This window comes from Channa argus, chromosome 1, assembly GCF_033026475.1.
Source record: "Channa argus isolate prfri chromosome 1, Channa argus male v1.0, whole genome shotgun sequence".
Lineage (NCBI taxonomy): Eukaryota > Metazoa > Chordata > Actinopteri > Anabantiformes > Channidae > Channa > Channa argus.
The window spans coordinates 50529626-50547267 of NC_090197.1; the positions used below are offsets into that span (position 1 = coordinate 50529626).

The following is a 17642-nucleotide window of genomic DNA, read 5'->3' on the forward strand; positions in this document are numbered from 1 at the left end:
GACACTAACTCACACTGAGCTGGCAGGGTTATGGAGATAAGGTGGGCTTTATTTAGCAGCGTCAACTCGATGGGCCCCACATCGTGACGTCACCGTTGGCTCCACACCTGCCTGGTGTCGGTGCGGAGTGCATGAAAGGTTAGCGTACTGATTTTACAATAGCTTGTTTTATATTTTAACACAACCGATTCAAAACTTAGAGTTTTGTTGAGAGCTTAATGAGCGACTGTTAACAGTGTGTCATTTAGAGACACAAAAAGCGACTTAACTTTATTCAATTTTTTCTTTTGCATGCTTCCGCTGCATTTTTGTTTTGCTTTTCATGCTGGCAGACTAGGAAGCTTATGCTATTGTTGTATTCCCTGGCTCTGGCTGAGAGTGTCAGCTAAATGCCTGAAATGCAAAATGTGAATGTAGGGGGGGGGGGGGGGGGGGGTTTCACTCGACTGGGTTGTTACTCTTTCATGCTGATTTGGACAGCGTTCTAACTCCAAGACATTTCCTTGACATTCATTTGTATTTTACTCTCATATCTCATCAGCCCAGTGTACTGCGCCTATGCATATGGAGAGCTCATCGTCTTCGTCTTTGGGTGGATTGTCAGAAATACTGTCAGGATTCTTGCAGGCCTACGATTCTTGCTCACTGATAATTTTTGATGAATCTGTATTTCTAATGACTATATCCCGTTATTCCATTTCTTTCTCTCTCTCTCTCTTTCTTTTTCTGCATTAGGATCTGAAGAAGGTGCTATCTTTCCCCCCGTACCCTGGGGAGTTTCTGCACCCGGTCGTGTATGCCTGCACGGCGGTCATGTTGCTCTGCCTCTTCGCCTCCATCATCACGTACATAGTGCACCACAGGTAAGAAGGAAGAGGGTTTACTGCACATTTAAACCAGCAGGGGCTTCATTTCAGGTCACAGATATTACCTTCATGTTTGCATTTTAAAAAAAAAAACAGACCGTTATGTAATTTCTTTTTTTTTGTTTTTCGCGCCGCCACTTATGTCGGTGGTGTTACAGTTTGTTTTTGACTGATGTGTCACGAATCCTGTGCTGACTGTGCTGTGAGTCACATGCTTTAGGCTGGTGTAAAGCACTGCAACCTGTCTGACTAAGCGGATCTAAAACCCCATCACAAGCCCAGATATTTATGTGTGTGTGTGTGTGTGTGAGTGTGTGTGGGGTGGGATTCATAAATGTACTCTTTATTGGATTTCTGAAGTGCACTTAGGCCACCACTGTTTCTTTTATTCCATATGGAAATGAGGACAGACAATGCACCGTCTGGCCCTTGACATCTGTCTGCTCTTCCTAGGTTCATTCACTATGGATGCTGTTATTAAAGCAGGAGGCTGTTCTAGCTCAACGATATATCACCTGTTCTTGTCGAGAATCACACTGTAGGCATGAATGCGGTGTTACTGCAAAACAGCTCCATTGATTTTAATATAAACCAGTCAGTCACCATGTTGATGCCAGCAGGTGGTTTTATTTTGTAGTGGGCGGCTGGTGTTAATTGGTTGGTGAACAAATAATGTAGGAAATATTTCCAATGTCACATTTTCACTTAAAAGTAAAAAAAACAAAAAACGCTCTTAGAGAAACAGTGATATAACTTTAGACAGAATTTTTATAGCCCCGTTTTTACTCTGACTAAAGAACAAACTTCGTAAAACTATATGATGGCACAGCAGCGTTTTTCAGCTTGCATCCATCTGTGACACCTGGGATGAAGACTGTGTGCATCCTTCCGCAGTCAGACAGTAATGACAGCATCTGGGGCTCCAAACAGCAGCATCACTTACTGTCATCCAGCGCCGCAGTACTGACGGAAGGAAAGATTACAAAAAATAACAAAAAACAAACCGCAATAGAGGCAGAAGCAATTTCCAAACGGCAAGACATTAACTGTTTTGATTTAAACAACCGGGAAGAGTTTTCACGTGTCATTGTATATTCTGATGTGTGTTTAAAAGCCAATTCACTTTTAGCCAATTATCTTAGGCGCTAAACTGGTGAGTTTTGACACATAATGGCCACAACAAAGGGCTGTTTTAACTGGTATTTTACCAGATTGTCAAACATATTTCAACACTAAGCAGCCTTGTGAGAGTTTCAGAGATGCAAATCAGAGGATGATAACAACCAACCTCATGGTGCACTTCCTAGTTATAAGACTACTGGCACCCATTGCAGGGCAAAAGCTAAAGCAATTCGGTCATGAAGGACTATTCCATGGTGTAGGAGGCAAAGCTAAAACATCTGTGCACTCGTGTGTGCCGGTCTGAACTAAAGGAAAGGACACATCTCATTGATTTGGGTGTGCAAACTCTTTCTTTTGTACTTTAGTTAGCTGCTTTCTGACCTTCTTTTTAGTCTTTGGTCCTCTACCAACAGAGGACGGGACCATCTGTGCTATACGTTTTATCCTCTTGCAGTAGCTTTACGAGCCCAATCAGAAATCTCTGAAAACTTTAAATTTACTTCCCGTCTTGCAGTTTTGCAGAATGCACGTAGTGTGTACATTTACTCGTGTATGTTTCTGTTGCCTAAGCTTTGATCATATTTGGGATCTTTATGATTTAAATGTATAGGTGAGCGGTCTCAGAGATAGAAAGTCCCCGGTTCAAATCCACCTTCTGGCTCCTGCCTTTGTGTTTGGGGTTTGCGTGTTTGTGCATCCGTGGGTTTTCTCTGGGTACTGCAGTTTCCTTCCAAAGTCCAAATACGTGCATGTTAGGTTAATTAGTAAATCTCAGTTATCTGTAGGTGTAAATTGTGAATAGTTGTCTGCCTGTGTGTATCTGTTTTGGCCCAGAGTTTTATTGGAGACCCCGCCTTTTTCCCAAAGGCAGCTGGGAACGGCTCTAGCCCCCCATAACCCTGAACAGGATGGATGGAAGTGTAGGGAGCATAAGAAACCTGGTTATTCATGTCCATGTGTCTGCCTGAAGATGTGTCTTTGTTCTTAGAGCACCTGTTTCATACATTTCTGTTATGATCAGCCTTATGATCTCCAATATTTCCATTATTTTTCTGTGTACAGAGCTGTGAACAAATATTTGACCCCCACTGAACTGTTTCCGGTTTTCAAACTGAATCTAACATAACAAAAGCAAACTGAGACAAACACGAAGTACATGTTTTACATGATTATTTATTAAGCCAAAAGGATTATCCAGTACCCAAATTATCAACCTGAAAAAGTCATCACCCCCCTGAACTTTAGGTCTAGACTTTTGATAAGTTAACTCCAAACCATTAATTGAATTTCTTTGGAGTCATTCTGATGCTTGGGATCGTTGTCTCGCTGCAACTGAGCTTCAACTCCCAAACAGATTCTCTGGTAAAAGCAGAATTCATCTTTCCCTCCCGCAAGTCTCCCCCCTTGAATATCCTCATTCTTCAGGTTTCAAATGTTCCTCTGGGTTAGCAATGATTTTCACCTCATCACTCTCCCATGATGCCAGTTCTACCCCATGTCTCTCAGGGGTCATGAAAACTTTATTTAGGTGGGAGAGGCCAGCAGTTCCTTGGCTTTCTTGGATCATTTGTGTTTTCTTGGATAAGTTGTTGTTGTGCTTTTGGACTAAATTTGGAAGGTCGGTTCACTGTTGTTTCAGGTCTTCTCCCTTCCGTAAATAGTGTCTATCACTGTGGATCTGTGGAGTCTCAGGGTCATTGTGACTCTGACTCTGATCTATTTCTGTTTGGTAGTATTATGGATGTAGAAACTAATCGAGGAAATACTTTTCCCCAAAAGTATTAAATCTCCCAAAAAGTTTTAAATGATCATTTAAAACCTGTATTTTGTGTTTGCTCAGGTTGCGTTTGCTTTACGTTAGTTTGAAGATATGAAGGCTGAGAGACACACAAAAAGAAACTGTGACTGTGAGCATGGTGAGAATAACCGGAACCTGGATACAGATTCCGATGCATTTCCAGGATCTGGGGTTTACATAATGCACAACTGAGATGCTCCAAAAACCTAATTGTAACCTGGTACCTTGGGACATGTAACACTCATCACAAAGTGCTTTTTTTTTAAAGCTAAAAGACATTAATTCCATGCCCGTACAAGCCCACATTTTAGATTTGACGCTGGAGCTTTTGTGGTGTCCGTCACACACAGGGGAGGGTTAGAGGGGTTTTTTCTTTTTTACGCAGCTCACATTAACAAACTCCAACACTTCCTCCACCTCCTCCACGCATCCCCCTAGGCCCTCCCCAGTACTAAAACTGTTTAGTAACACTTTAGTTGTGTAGTATCACTCCAGCTGACTGACAGTATTCAAGCTGTGAAGCACCGGGACTGTGTGTTAAATGGGCAGAATGTGAGGGAGGCTGAGGACAAGCACAGTGCATTGTGCATGTTTGTCACTCGTGTGCTGTTGTTTCTTTCTCTGCCAGCAATAGAATCCAAGATAAAATGCTTATGGGTGCAGAAGTGATGCATGATGTATGAGCCAACTAAGCAACATAGAGGTAGATAACATGTATTTGAACCCCAAATCCTTTTGTGCCAATTGCTGCATTTTGTGTCAGACGTGTTTTTAGAGTTATAATTCAGCCTAAATGCGACTCGCGCATATACGTTTGGTATCGGATGAATCCGGGGCCAGAAAGGTTTTGTGCCAAATGTGTCCACGCCTGTTAGTTCAAACTTACAGTATGAACTAACGGGCATAGTTGGCGTGTCCGTTATCTGCATTATGCCTCAGTGGAAATACATTTTAAAGAAGAATTGTGCAATAGCAGGGGAAAAGTTAACGGAGGATGATTTTGTCTGCTAGGTTTCCTGAAGTCGCGCTATGTGTGACACACACGTTGAACTGAAGCGGAGGCAAAAACACCACGCAGATGGGATTTATAGTAGCCACAAAAATGTACCTTCACTATTACTAACACCTGATTATCAGTTATAACGTCATGCAGCTGTGTAACAGACATTATTTTTCTTTGGATTTTAACTCAGTTTGAGATATTGGCTGTTACTGCTTTTGTTTTTTTCCTTATGTCGGTTCCTTTAAATCTCTTATATCTGTATTTTTTTTTAAATCTGTCTTATTTGTTCCCATGTTGTGTATTGCACTTTTACCAATGAATGTGCTTTCTAAAGACAGTTTGATGCAAAGTATAGTGTATTGAGGAATTGTGTTTTATGTTTATTACACTTGATTTTAAACTTCTTACAACATTTTATAGTTTTGTTCAGGCATTTAAGTGAGAGTTGCACTGCATTTCCCTCAATATTAGCAACCATGTTAAGACCACCATCTGCTTTAATCTTGTTGCACTGCTGTGTGCACCTTTTATTCATGACTCCACTGAGCTTGTTGACTGCCTAATGTCTTACAAATTCCAAATGTGCTAGATTGTATTGTAAAAAATATAATGTAATAATCATTGTACGAGGGATTTTATGAGCAATGGTTTTTGAATAGTATCTTGGGTGAAGTTGAATCACATCCAAAGTAAATATTTTGTAATCAACATAACAGTATTGTAATTTCTTTTTCTGAGCTTAGTGGCCATAATACCACATTTAAAGTGTGCCTATGGGCTCTTCTTTACTCCCTGTGCATCGTCGAATTTCAGTAGTAGGTGCAGTCCAGGTTCAGATTCCCTGATGAGCTGCCTAATTATTTTAAATGGACAGAAAATCAGATACTGAATATACAGACATTGCATTCGTCATCTCAATTGTAATGCACACTTTGCAGAATCCAATGTCTTACTTTGCACAGTTTCTCTAGTTAATCATGTTTAAAATCATATTAAAAGGCCATTCCCTCTAATTAGATTGCCTCTTTTTGAAAATTGTGACTGTTCTCCTGCATAAGATGTTTTGCGGCATGGCTGAATAGAGATAAAATGAATTATAATAAAATGAGTTAACTTTTTTGTTGTTGTTTTTTTTTTTTTACACCGTTGATACATTTTCTAGCTGCAATAAAGATTTGAGGATGATAAGCCTTTAGTAAAAGGGAGCAAAAGCAGCTTCGAGTTATGTTATTAATTAGCATCCACGTACCATCACCTGTGTTGCCTAGTGACACAAGAACAGAAAAAAAAAACAGTAAATCGTGTTTGGAGACAATTCAGCCTTCAGTGAAATCATAATAAAAATGTGATTCGAGCAATTAGTAGCTACAAAGCCAGAACATTTTATGGAGACGGAAGAAAAGTGCGAGTTGCCTTCGTATTCTCGGTAATAAGTCAAACACGTTCCCAGTGGGTGTTGACCTCTGTCAGAGCTGCTAATTCTGTTGATTTTCATGGACAGGATTTCTAGGAGCAGCCAGAGGTAGGAGAGTGCACCGGTTTGGGGACCTCAGAATCTCTCCTCTGCCTTTTGCAGATGATGTGGTTCTGTTGACTTCATCAGACTGTGACCTTCACCATGCACTGGGATGGTTTGTCAGGACCTCCGAGTCTGAGGCCACGGTTCCCTCCAGGAAAACAGTGGATTGCTCCCTTCGGGTTGGGAATGAGTCACTGCCACAAGTGAAGCAGTTTAAGTATCTTGGGTGCTTGTTCACGAGTGAGGGTAAAATGGATTGTGATTGATTGGTGCAGCTTCAGCAGTAATGCGGACGTTGTACCGAACCCTTGTGGTGGAAAAAGGCAGCTAAGCCGCAAAGCGAGGCTCTCAATTTACCAATCAATCTATGTTCCAGCCCTCACCTATGGTCATGAGCTTTGGGTTATGACTGAAAGGATGTGATCCCGAGTACAAATGGCCTGAACGAGTTTCATGCGAAGGGAGCTCGGAGTAGAGTTGCTGATCTTTCGCGTTAAAAGGATTCATTTGAGGCGGTTCGGGTTTCAATTAGAACGCCTCCTGGGCGGATCCCTCTGGAGGTCTTCCAGGCACGGCCAACTGGTAGGGGAACACGTGGTAGACCCAGAACAAGTTGGAGGGATTATATATCCCATTTGGCCTGGGAACACCTCAGAATCTTGCCAAAGGAGGTGGAAAAATTTGCTGGGGAGAAGGATCTCTGGAAAGCCATGATAAACCTGCTGCCACCACGACCTGAATCAGGATACGCGGAAGACAATCGATGGAAGGGTGGATAGATGAAACAAAGCTGAACTTAATGTCTTTCTATTAGTAAGTGGGCGGAACTGTGACTCAAAAGGAAATCTGTTGTTGCTACATACGTTTATTATCATGTTTGCTATATCAATTTTAAAGGCAGATGATATCCAGCAATTATACCTTGTTACTGTCCTCAAGTGGCCAAAAAGTTATTCACTGCAGACTTTAGTTTTTATATCATGTATTTTATACGTTATTATGTTATATGGATAAGGATAAGCCGAAATGACAAATATACATATAAATATATATAGCTTTTGTTAATTGTGTGCAGGGATTGTGAAGATTCTTTCCACTATGAATAACCCCTCGACAAAGACCAGCCCTCTGTGAACATGGAGGATGACTGTAGCCCTTCAATGGCTAAAAAACTAAAACTGGTTTGTAATCAACAAGCAACAAAGAATGTGATGTTGCCCACTAGAGACTCTTTCCTTCAGAACCACTTCAGAAAAGTAATATAACAAATAATGCAATGAGGTACTTTTGACAGGGATTTATACGTAAAGTGATAATATTGCTTTTGAACAGAGTAATGAGTAATATATTAGATTTTTAACAAGCACAAAACTGTTAATGCTTAGATGGATGGATAAGCTGATACCAGAAAAATATTTTTATCAATTTGTTATCTTAAAGCCCTTCATAATTAACATGAACAATAACTTCCATTTCTGCATCTGACAGTGCCAGTGACACAGCGTTATTGTCACATATAGCTGGTTCTGCTGTGGCTGTATGGTGCGAGAGCAGATGCACAGAAATGACAGTTTTATTCTCCCCACCCTCTGGGAGATGGCGATGTGGAGGCTTGCCAGGTTAATGTACTTGACCCAGTGAAAGCCCAGAGCAGAGCCTATGAAAACCCCCCTTCCAGGGAGGCCAGTAGCCGGCCTGATTTATGGCCTCTTTGCTGGATAGAGTTCAGTACCTGGATCGCAGCAGATGCATCAAGAACAGCAGCTTTGACTTCTCCCTCCCTTTACGCAGAGCAGTGGAGCCCAGCCCCAGACACACCTCATAGCTCACTGCTGAGCCACTGCTTCATCTACAGTTGGCTCACGTGCAGCCGGGGCTCCGCTCCTCCATTTTAGGGAGTGGAGATTTCCAGGACAGGCTTTATATAAATGGTGACATCGACCATACGGCTAAACAGACGGGAGCTGACACAGGAGAATCGTTAAAAGAATCAATGGTCTGATAATTCACACAGTACAAATATGACGGTATTGTCTAAACTATTTAGCCTATTTCCTGACAGCAGGATGGAAATAGCCAAAGGGGGTTAAGTGCCCCGCCACACGCTGTTTAACCCCCGACTGATGCCATATTTCACAAAGTGGATGTGAGTGCATAGTTTCACATTGTGAAGACTTCAATTGACCCAGTCAACTGGAAGCATTTTTTTTTTTTTAATTTAATCATTAATCCAGCAGAGCAATTTCTATTTGTGTGCACACACTACCACAGCATGGGCTGTACAGTGTGTGTTCATCTAACACTAATACACACACTGAGTTTCTTACCTGGAATTTGTGAAGAGGCTTTGCCTGAGGTCCATCATTCAAAAATTCAACATTATACAGTTTGTTGAAAATGTTCCTATATTGTCATATGAGGAGTATTTGAGCCAAGTTATGATTTAACCCATCATTTGCAACACTGGCCCCGTCAATAACAATATGTTTTAAGACAAGAAAAACATGTTTCTGCCCTGTTTTTCAAAGCCCTTCAAAGACTTTGACCTTTTCTTTACTGTTACATGTACAAGTAGCACACTGCTGATGTTTAATTCGTATTTTTGTCATTTCAGAGTAAGATTTATATATTCTTCTTGCATAACAATCATTATTGTGTTATTTGTTTTGACATTTTGATTGGGTTAATAAATGTGTGTTGTGGCTGATCGGTGTATATTAGCATCCCAAGACATGTCGCTAAACCTCCCAGCATGCATCAAGTTGTGTCCTGTGTCGTTACTGTCATTTTAACTATTCATTAAACATGAATATGCCTACAGATGACGTTGTCTGTATGTGTGATGATCATTGACTGTGATGATGACGCCCAAATGTAGGAAAACCTGTGCCTTTCCCTTCTTTGCATCTTCAGTCACCCAAAAAGCAGGTTGCTGAGCATGACGCTGCAAAAATAATGTGGTATTATACATATTTACATTAGAAGCACCATGAAAATAAAACAAACTTGTTTTTTTTTTAAAGTTTGAGAGAATGTTACGAAATAGCTTGCAACCTGTTTCACTTAGACTAATGAATTAATAAACTTGCACATACTCAATTATGACTTTGCTGTTTAAAGTTGGGCGGCGTGTGTTGGCAGCAGAGTATGTAATGGGCTGCTTGCATCACTCAGTCTCTGTGAGCAGTGTTCCTGGGCTCTGTTCTGTGCTTGTTAATCTATCAGCCAGTAGCGAGGTAAAGACCCTGCAATGCCTAAATCTTACTGATGAAGGAGGATGATGAGTAACATACTGAAATACTGAATCTCAATGAGATTTTACTTTATTAGAAAACACAAGACACCTGCTAATGATTTTATTCTTGGTCTTTTATTATTTTTATTTTATTTTATTTTATTTTTTTTTTTTTTGGCAGCGCGATTCGCATCAGTCGGAAAGCATGGCATATGCTTCTCAACTTCTGTTTCCACACGGCTCTGACCTTCGCTGTGTTTGCCGGCGGCATCAATCGAATCAAATACCCCATCATCTGTCAAGCAGTAAGTGCATTCCCTTTTCATTCGTGCCACTCTCAAAGCTTTTGGAATTGATTATGAATGTTTATACAGGTGTTGGCAACCAGGCCACTGAGTGCAGCATTTCAGAATCAGAATCAGATTTATTGGCCACGTATGCTACAGGAACACATATAAGGAGTTTGCCTCGGCCATTGGTTGCTCTCAAGGACCTTGGAGGAGCAACAATACTAACATACATGAAAAAGAAAAAACGAATAGCCTAAAAAAAAGACAGGCCCAGGTGCGGTGTGCGTGGCAGTTTGGACGTATAGTAGCCTGTTGTGTTTCAGGCAGCGTAGTCACTCATCTCGTTCTCGTGGACATTATGGAAAGAAGCAGGACGTACATGCAGTGTCGCAGTCCTGCATTAGATGAAACCTTCAGCGGTTTTAGAGAGGTGTAGTTTGAGCTGGTCATTTTTGAAAGCTGTAGTTTTTGCCTCGGTCGGTGCCTGGTTGCTCAATGGTGGTGTCACGATGCGACACTCCCGTTACACTTCCTGCCTTTGTACTTTTATTTTGTAGCCCCTTCTCCCCGAGTCCCGTTCCCGATCCTGTTCTTTAACTTTACCTTTCGTTATCCCTCTTTATTGCTTGCACCTGTTTCCCTCAGTATTTAAGTCCAGCCTTCCCCACAGTTCCCTGCCAGAGCCTCATCATCTCACTTCCAGCCAAAGCTCTGAACTCTTGGTTTACCTGATCGTAGCAAACCTGTCTCCTGTGTATTGGACTCTGTTGTCCAGCAGCGTTTGGTCTGAGGTTTGATGTATTTCTGTCATTTAGTTTCCTTTGCCTTTTCCCATGTGTTCATTTAGATTTTTATGTTTCATATCCTTGTCTGATTTTAATCCTGAGTCTTTTGTAGTGTTTATTTTGCTCATGTATCCATCCTGTTGTCGATATTAGTTCTGTGGGGCTTCTTGATTTCTTTAAGTTAACTCTCCTAGTGTTCAGTTGAGTGGATGGTTTTGTGCCTTGAGCCTTTTTCTTTGAACCCTCCTGTTAGGAGCGATTTCTGTTTATCGTTAGTTCAGTCCCTCTCACAGTCTCCTCACTTGGGTCCACCTTTTGCCATAATTGTGATGGGTAGAGCAATGGGCTGGGATGCAGAAGGCAGCGGGTTCGAATCCTACCCCACCAGGTGTGGCCCCGCCCATCCACCAAGGGCTGGATAAAAAAATTCCTGACGGTTGTGTCAGGAAGGGGCATCCGGTGTAAAAACACAAGCCAAATATAACGTGCGGAACACATTATATTGTGGCAACCCCCTTAAGAGACAAGCCGGAAACCGTTGATCTTTTAGTTCTTGCTGCTGTTGAACTGCACAACCATGAGCTGGGCACATTCACGCATTGATTTGTGATTAAATAATGACTTTAGTGATGACTATTTTGTGTGCAACAGCTACTTAGCAATGCTAGCACACCAGGCAGCCCTGCCAGCACGGCGTCATTTGGATGGACACTCAATTGACAATTAAAATATTTCTGGTTGCATACAGACATAGCTGCAGTCCTCCCCTTATGTTTCTGATCACTGCTATGAAACGAGTCTGCACAAGATCTTCTGAAGTCTATGGATCATTATCATAATTTCCACTGACATACGACACCATTTACCACTGACTGAGAGGATGATTATAGGGAAGCAAAGCACATCTTATGATGCAAATCTCCCTGCAGTTGGATGTTGTGACCATTTGCAATGAATGCATGGCCACATGGGTGGTACCTCTATCTCTGCATCCCATCGTTACAAACGAATGACTTGTGGAGGGACATGGAGAGATGAAATGTCAGGATGGATTTAGAAAACGAGAACTGTTGTTTTGTTCCATGATGGTACCTCACTATTTTTAGTTTTTCTTTTTTTTATATAATGAAACGACAATGTTTAACCTGGAGGAGTGAATGAAGGGCGCATATAATGTTGTAAATTGAGTGGACAAACATAAATGGCCTTTCTATATTTGTGCACAGTTGACAGGAACGGTTAAATCGTTTTGAAGTGCCATGTGGCACATTAGAAATCATTGCCGTATTAAAGCTTGGAGTGAAATAAAGGGAGAGAACAACATCTTTTACTTTCTCAGTGGTTGGCAAACCCCATAGGCCTGGTAGATTACGTCTCCCGATGATTGATAGCTGGGCCTGTTCGTGTAGTGAGGATGTAACATCAGCTGGAGCAGAGCTCATCACAGCAAGGGGGCATTTACTATATGTAGCCATAGAGAGACTGATGTACGCTTCTCTCCTGCTTTTCACCCGCTGCCTTCACTCGCATTCGGTTTGTGTAAGCACTTTAGGTGCTTGCATCTAAAGTGCTAAAGTGAAGACTCCACCTCCACATGTTTAAATGCCAGAGCACCAGCTCTGCATGAGCTGCTGGGCAGGAGGCTCTCTGACAGGGATGACTGTGAGGGTCACCGCTCGTATCACGGGCAGCCAGGTCTGTCTCCACACCTGTAACTGACACAACATGCCTGACGTTTGTCTAAAAAGCTTCCCAGCTGCTTCCCTTACCTGCCTGCTATTTAACAGAACTTTAATAAGCTAAGATATTGCTACTATTGTCACAATCTGAATCTTTGTTCTGACGGACATGTAGACATTGGCTAAATACTCCTGCCAGGGCGAAATCCAGAAATATCTACATCATACAGAAAATCATTATCACGTTTAGCTCCTGTGTTTTTTTTTTCTTTGTTCATAACATAAATGGCATATAGGCAAATATTATCTTCTCTTCCTCCCCACATATTCTGTCCTTCATGATCCTTGAAGTATTTTCTTCTAGTTTCATTACAACAGCTAAATAATTTGGTTTAAAAAATGAAAAACCTCTTTTGGTCCCCTGGACATTGGACCCACCTCCTCCTTCAAAAATCTCATTGGTTCTAGTTTTCATTAACATCTGGTCATGTCCTAAATTATTTCAAGCAAGCTGCTGTTCAACCACTTCTCAAAGAGTCAAATCTTGACCCGTCCTTGCACCAGAACTGCAGGCTTATTTCAAAGTTACCATTCTGAGCTAAGGTCTTAGGATAGTGGTTGCAAACCAGATTATAGCTGTCCTTAATGAATCAGTACTTTTTTTATTTGTTTCCACTTGGGCATGTGATATGTCAGTCTGAAGGTATATATTGCCATTTTTACACAGATTATATTCAATTATATTTTTTCTTTGAAGCCCCAAAATGTTGCCCAATCATCACATCTGTCTCAAGTCCATCAAAAGTTATATGGATTTGTTCATTGTTCACCCATAAATCCGGAAACAATGATGTTGTCGTTTCCCTTAAAGAGAAAGAAAGTTTCACCATCCATAACTTGTTTACACGGACCAGGCTTTGTGTTTTGACCTGCATGTAAATTCTTGCCCCTTTGGTTTCATCCACTAAGGAACGTTGCTAAGCTCAGACCCACTGGGTCTCATACTGAATCATACTAATGATCATCCAACCTGTTCCCATTGTGAGTGTCGTGATTCTCTTTTTACCTGCCTCAGTAAGACGTCCCTGGATCACAGGAGCTCCTGAAGGCCTCATGTCCCACCTTCTCTAAACTCTTTACACTTTCTTCCTGTTATTACAGCTTTTTTATAACTAGGCGAAATCTCAGGTGCCTGCTGTGATCCGGACTCATTACTGTAGTTGTTCTTCACACCAGGCTCAAGACAAGAGGAAACTGTGTAGTTCAACTAGTAAACCCTCAACTCTGCTACCCTCTACTAATGGACTTGTTTGTTAAATGTGCATTTTTATTTTTATTTTTTTAGCGTGGTATGTTTTTGGTGCTTGGTTTTATGGCTTTAACCTTTTGTTTTAATGTTTACTGCATGACTTTTATCTGTTTCTTATGAAGCACTTTGTGACATCCTGCCAAATAAAATGTACTTACGTTACAACCCAAAAGAAAAAGGGGAAAAAAGCTAAACGGTGCAGCACACCAGTCTTGCACACACCGACTCAGCTGGTCCTTAGCAGAGTGGTGGCTCGTGGGCACGTCATACTATACAGAAACAGTGTCTTGAGCTTCCATAATGTGACATATTTCAAGGTGAAACTGAATACATTGAGTATTGTACCGTTATATAAAAAAATATGTATTGTAAATAGTGAGGAATACAGAGCTGTAGAGATACGAAGATGTAGGAGACTGCTGGTCTCTCTCACCTACATCATTAAATCAGTAGGTGGCGGACAAGGGATTCATTTATTTTTTCTTCTTTAGACATATAAATACTTCACTTCCAATCGGCATCAAGCATAGAGCTAAGAACACGAGTTCATAATAATAAAGTTTTACTTAAGCAGCATTCAGTGAGTCAGTTAATTTTAACCCATAAACCTCTGACAATGTTAAAAGTGGTACCACTAAATGTCCCTGTGTGACACTGTCAGCACAGGTGTTCTTGACCAATCCGTGCACCCAAGTTCCTCCTCCTTCAGCCGATCGCTGCTAACAGGATAACTCTCTGCAGAGTTTCTGCTGCTGCGCGATGCACGATGGCGGCAGGGCCCCACAAGACACAATTTAGAATAATTAAGGGACCACTTGAGATGTGCGATCGCACACAGGCACACATTTGAAAGCACACGTGGGTTGATGCAGTGCCCGCTGTGTTCTCAGTGCCATCCCCAATCATGCCCACTCCCCTTCTGTATACGCACACACACACACACACACACACACACACACACACACACACACACACACACGCCCTCTGCTCCCCTCCCGGGGGGTCACATGAGTACATGCTCCGCATGTAACGGAGAGAACTTCAAGGAGCTCGGAAACTAGCTTTGACACTTCAAGCCTGCACATCCCCACCCAGCCCTCAGCCCCTCACCCTCATCCCTAACCACCTCCACCTGCATCCTATACTGATCCACCCACTCGCCGTCTTTATGCCACTGTACAGCCTTGCGCCACCTCCTCGTCCATTGTGGCACTGTCGCTATGCAGCATCCAGCGCCTTTCCATCCTCAAAGTCACCTCTAATCTCTTTTTCTATCTTTTGCTTGCAACAAAGGTTGACTTTGACACTGATTGGAGCAACACCCCACCTGCCACACTAGATCTTCTGCTCGCCTGTATTACACCACCGCAGTGCGCAGTGTAACCTTGTTTTCCCTTGTTTTACCTCAGATCGTCTAAATTTGCATTACATATTTCGGTTACTTTTTCACTCTCTCAGACCGGTGTCAAATAAATTATGAATTTAGCAGAGAACCTGGCTGAACGTGACCTAGAACGGAGGTCACTTTCGACTGTCATTTTAAAGATCCCATACAGACGGTTTCCTCATTAGTGTACGACTGCGAAATTAGTTATGACAGCAACTACTGGCAGAAAAAGAGGCTCTAGACACTACAGTAGGTGGAGTGATTTGCTTTGTATTTCCATTGCGTCCAATTTAAATGTTCCTGGGCTCATTTCCCTGCATGTAAAATGATTCTGGCACACCGGTTACTTATCATCAAAGACAGTATGGTGGGAACATAATGAATAGGCCCATAGAAGACAGCTGGGATGGACTTTTGTACTCTAGCACTGTTAACATACACTATGATAAAATAGTTAAAAACAATGCATCTGACAGTGTCAAGGGGAAAAGGCTACTATTCAAAATTGCCTCTCAAATACTTTGAGTGAGAGCGAAAAGTCCGGTTTGCTGTAAAAAGCATTGCGCTTTATACTGACACAGTACCAATGCAAATAATTTGGATTAATTAATGTACTGTTGTTTAGGACCAAAACTGCAACTGAAATTAGAAGACAATTAGCATAATCTAGACTAGGGTTGATTAACAAACGCGGTTGAAGCCAGTTTTCCAATATTTGAATGTGTTGGTGCCCGTCTTGGCCAGGACACTATTGAAAATGAGCTCAGTGAGGTTTTCCTGGTGAAATAAAGGTTAAATGAAACAATGACCTTCTGTTAGAGATCATATGATTGTAGGATGGGAGCAGAAGAAAAATAAAGAACCAACTCTCTTATAGCCGCTATAGAGCTCACTCAACTGAAAGTAAATATCTAATTTTTGGCCTTTGCTGAAAAGACAGATGGATGTTCTGTACTAACAAAGCAATAGGTGCAGTTTGTTTAAGGGGATAATCACCATTCGATTGTAAAGATCTAATCTACTTATGATCTAATGAGATTGTAATCATGTTCTCAGTCAGAGCAAAGGTTTTCTGAGTGCGTGTGGCAGTTGGTTCCTCCTGGCTGTGTCCAAATGTCCTTGGACAAGACAGGTGAACCGCCAATCAAAAATGTACTGTACAATCAAATAAGGATTACAAAAAAATCTCTAAATATCTTGATTGTCAATGTGCCACACCCACTCAATTTGTAACTTTTAGGATTTTAAACTATAAATAATATTAATTAAAAAAAGAAACAATAATAATAATAATAAATAAAAACCCCAAAGAGGAAGTGGAATTATTTACTGTCTTTTAGTCCTGAGTAGTCTTGCTGACTAAACTACATATATATACAGCTCCCAAAGCCTCTTGAAATAAAAGTCAAACTGCATGTTTACATGTCTAAAAATTCATAGTTTACCCCCATTTCCCTGCCAGGTGTTGTAAAATACTAGCTGCACATCGAGCCATGTTTAGTGATCTTGTTATGTTCAGTTCACATTAAATGTCACATATATTTAGCTTTTTTATTCAAACAACACAGGAACTTGCCTCGTAGCACTAACTAAGACAGGTACTTATGGTTAGTTCTAATTATATAGTATCTACGTTGCAATAACATCAGCTTCTTCCTATTGTTTTAGTAACCTCACACGTGAATAATGTCGTTTGACAGTCACTATTTCACGATTATAAATCCAACGACATTTTTGGAAGTGTTCAGCTTAATTTGTATCGACATTCACCTCGAGTTGTTTAAGGTGGCAGAAGCTATAGCATTTTTAATGCGGAAACATTGATCAGATTTTCTGGGGCTGTTCCCAGCTCCTGTTCTGTTAACTGTACGATCATAGTCCCGCTCACTGATCCGAATACTGACTGAAATGATGTATTTATCCATGACCCTCTACTAACAAAAGAAAAAAAGACCTTTTTATTGATCTTCTAATCATACTCATGTGTCTTATTTGAACATATTTAACCTATAGGATGGGCTGTCTGCACTTATGCTTGATTTCTTAGAGGTCTGATTTTGGTTGGTGATGTTCGAAACCTGCCTTCAGTCTAAAATAATAGAGACTTCATACAAAGGATGAGAAACAAAAATATACAGTATAATGTATGTGTACACGAAGTATCTGTATTTCTTTAGTACCAGCAACTTCTACTAAGTGTTGGTACAGTATTTTAATTATGTATTTAATATTTATATAATATTGAAATGCATTGTTTGCCAGATTCTAAATTACTTCAACACTTGCTGTTTTAAGAAACAACACTGAATAAAAAAATGAATACAAAGAGAATGCGAGCACTTTAAATCCAACGACAGAAAGCCCACAGCCCTGAAAGCTTTTTTGGCCTTTGTGCTCGGGAAGCAATTTTCGTGGTATCCAGTTCTTATAATACATCCACGAATCCATGCGCACTTTAGAGAATAATTAGCTGTCACATGACTAATTACTGCACATTAAACAGGCGACAATACGGAAATCACTTCAGCACACGTTTGCAATGTGTTATACATTTAATCGTTTTAGTTCAAACATGTTTTTTGTATAGGAGCACGTGTTAATAACATATTAATTAATTTTTGATGATTGATGTGCAGGCGGCGATCGTGT

The 17642-nt window shown here is 41.0% G+C and overlaps 1 protein-coding gene across 2 annotated transcripts in view; it reads left to right on the forward strand.

The window, feature by feature from the left end:
- LOC137098180 (adhesion G protein-coupled receptor A3) overlaps positions 1-17642 on the forward strand; it is a 151181-nt gene that overhangs the window by 120521 nt on the left and 13018 nt on the right. For both annotated transcript variants that reach the window (XM_067474150.1, XM_067474141.1), the window contains 2 exons: positions 736-863; positions 9725-9848. In XM_067474150.1, the coding sequence (XP_067330251.1) occupies positions 736-863; positions 9725-9848 (252 nt within the window). The remainder of the gene's footprint in view (positions 1-735; positions 864-9724; positions 9849-17642) is intronic.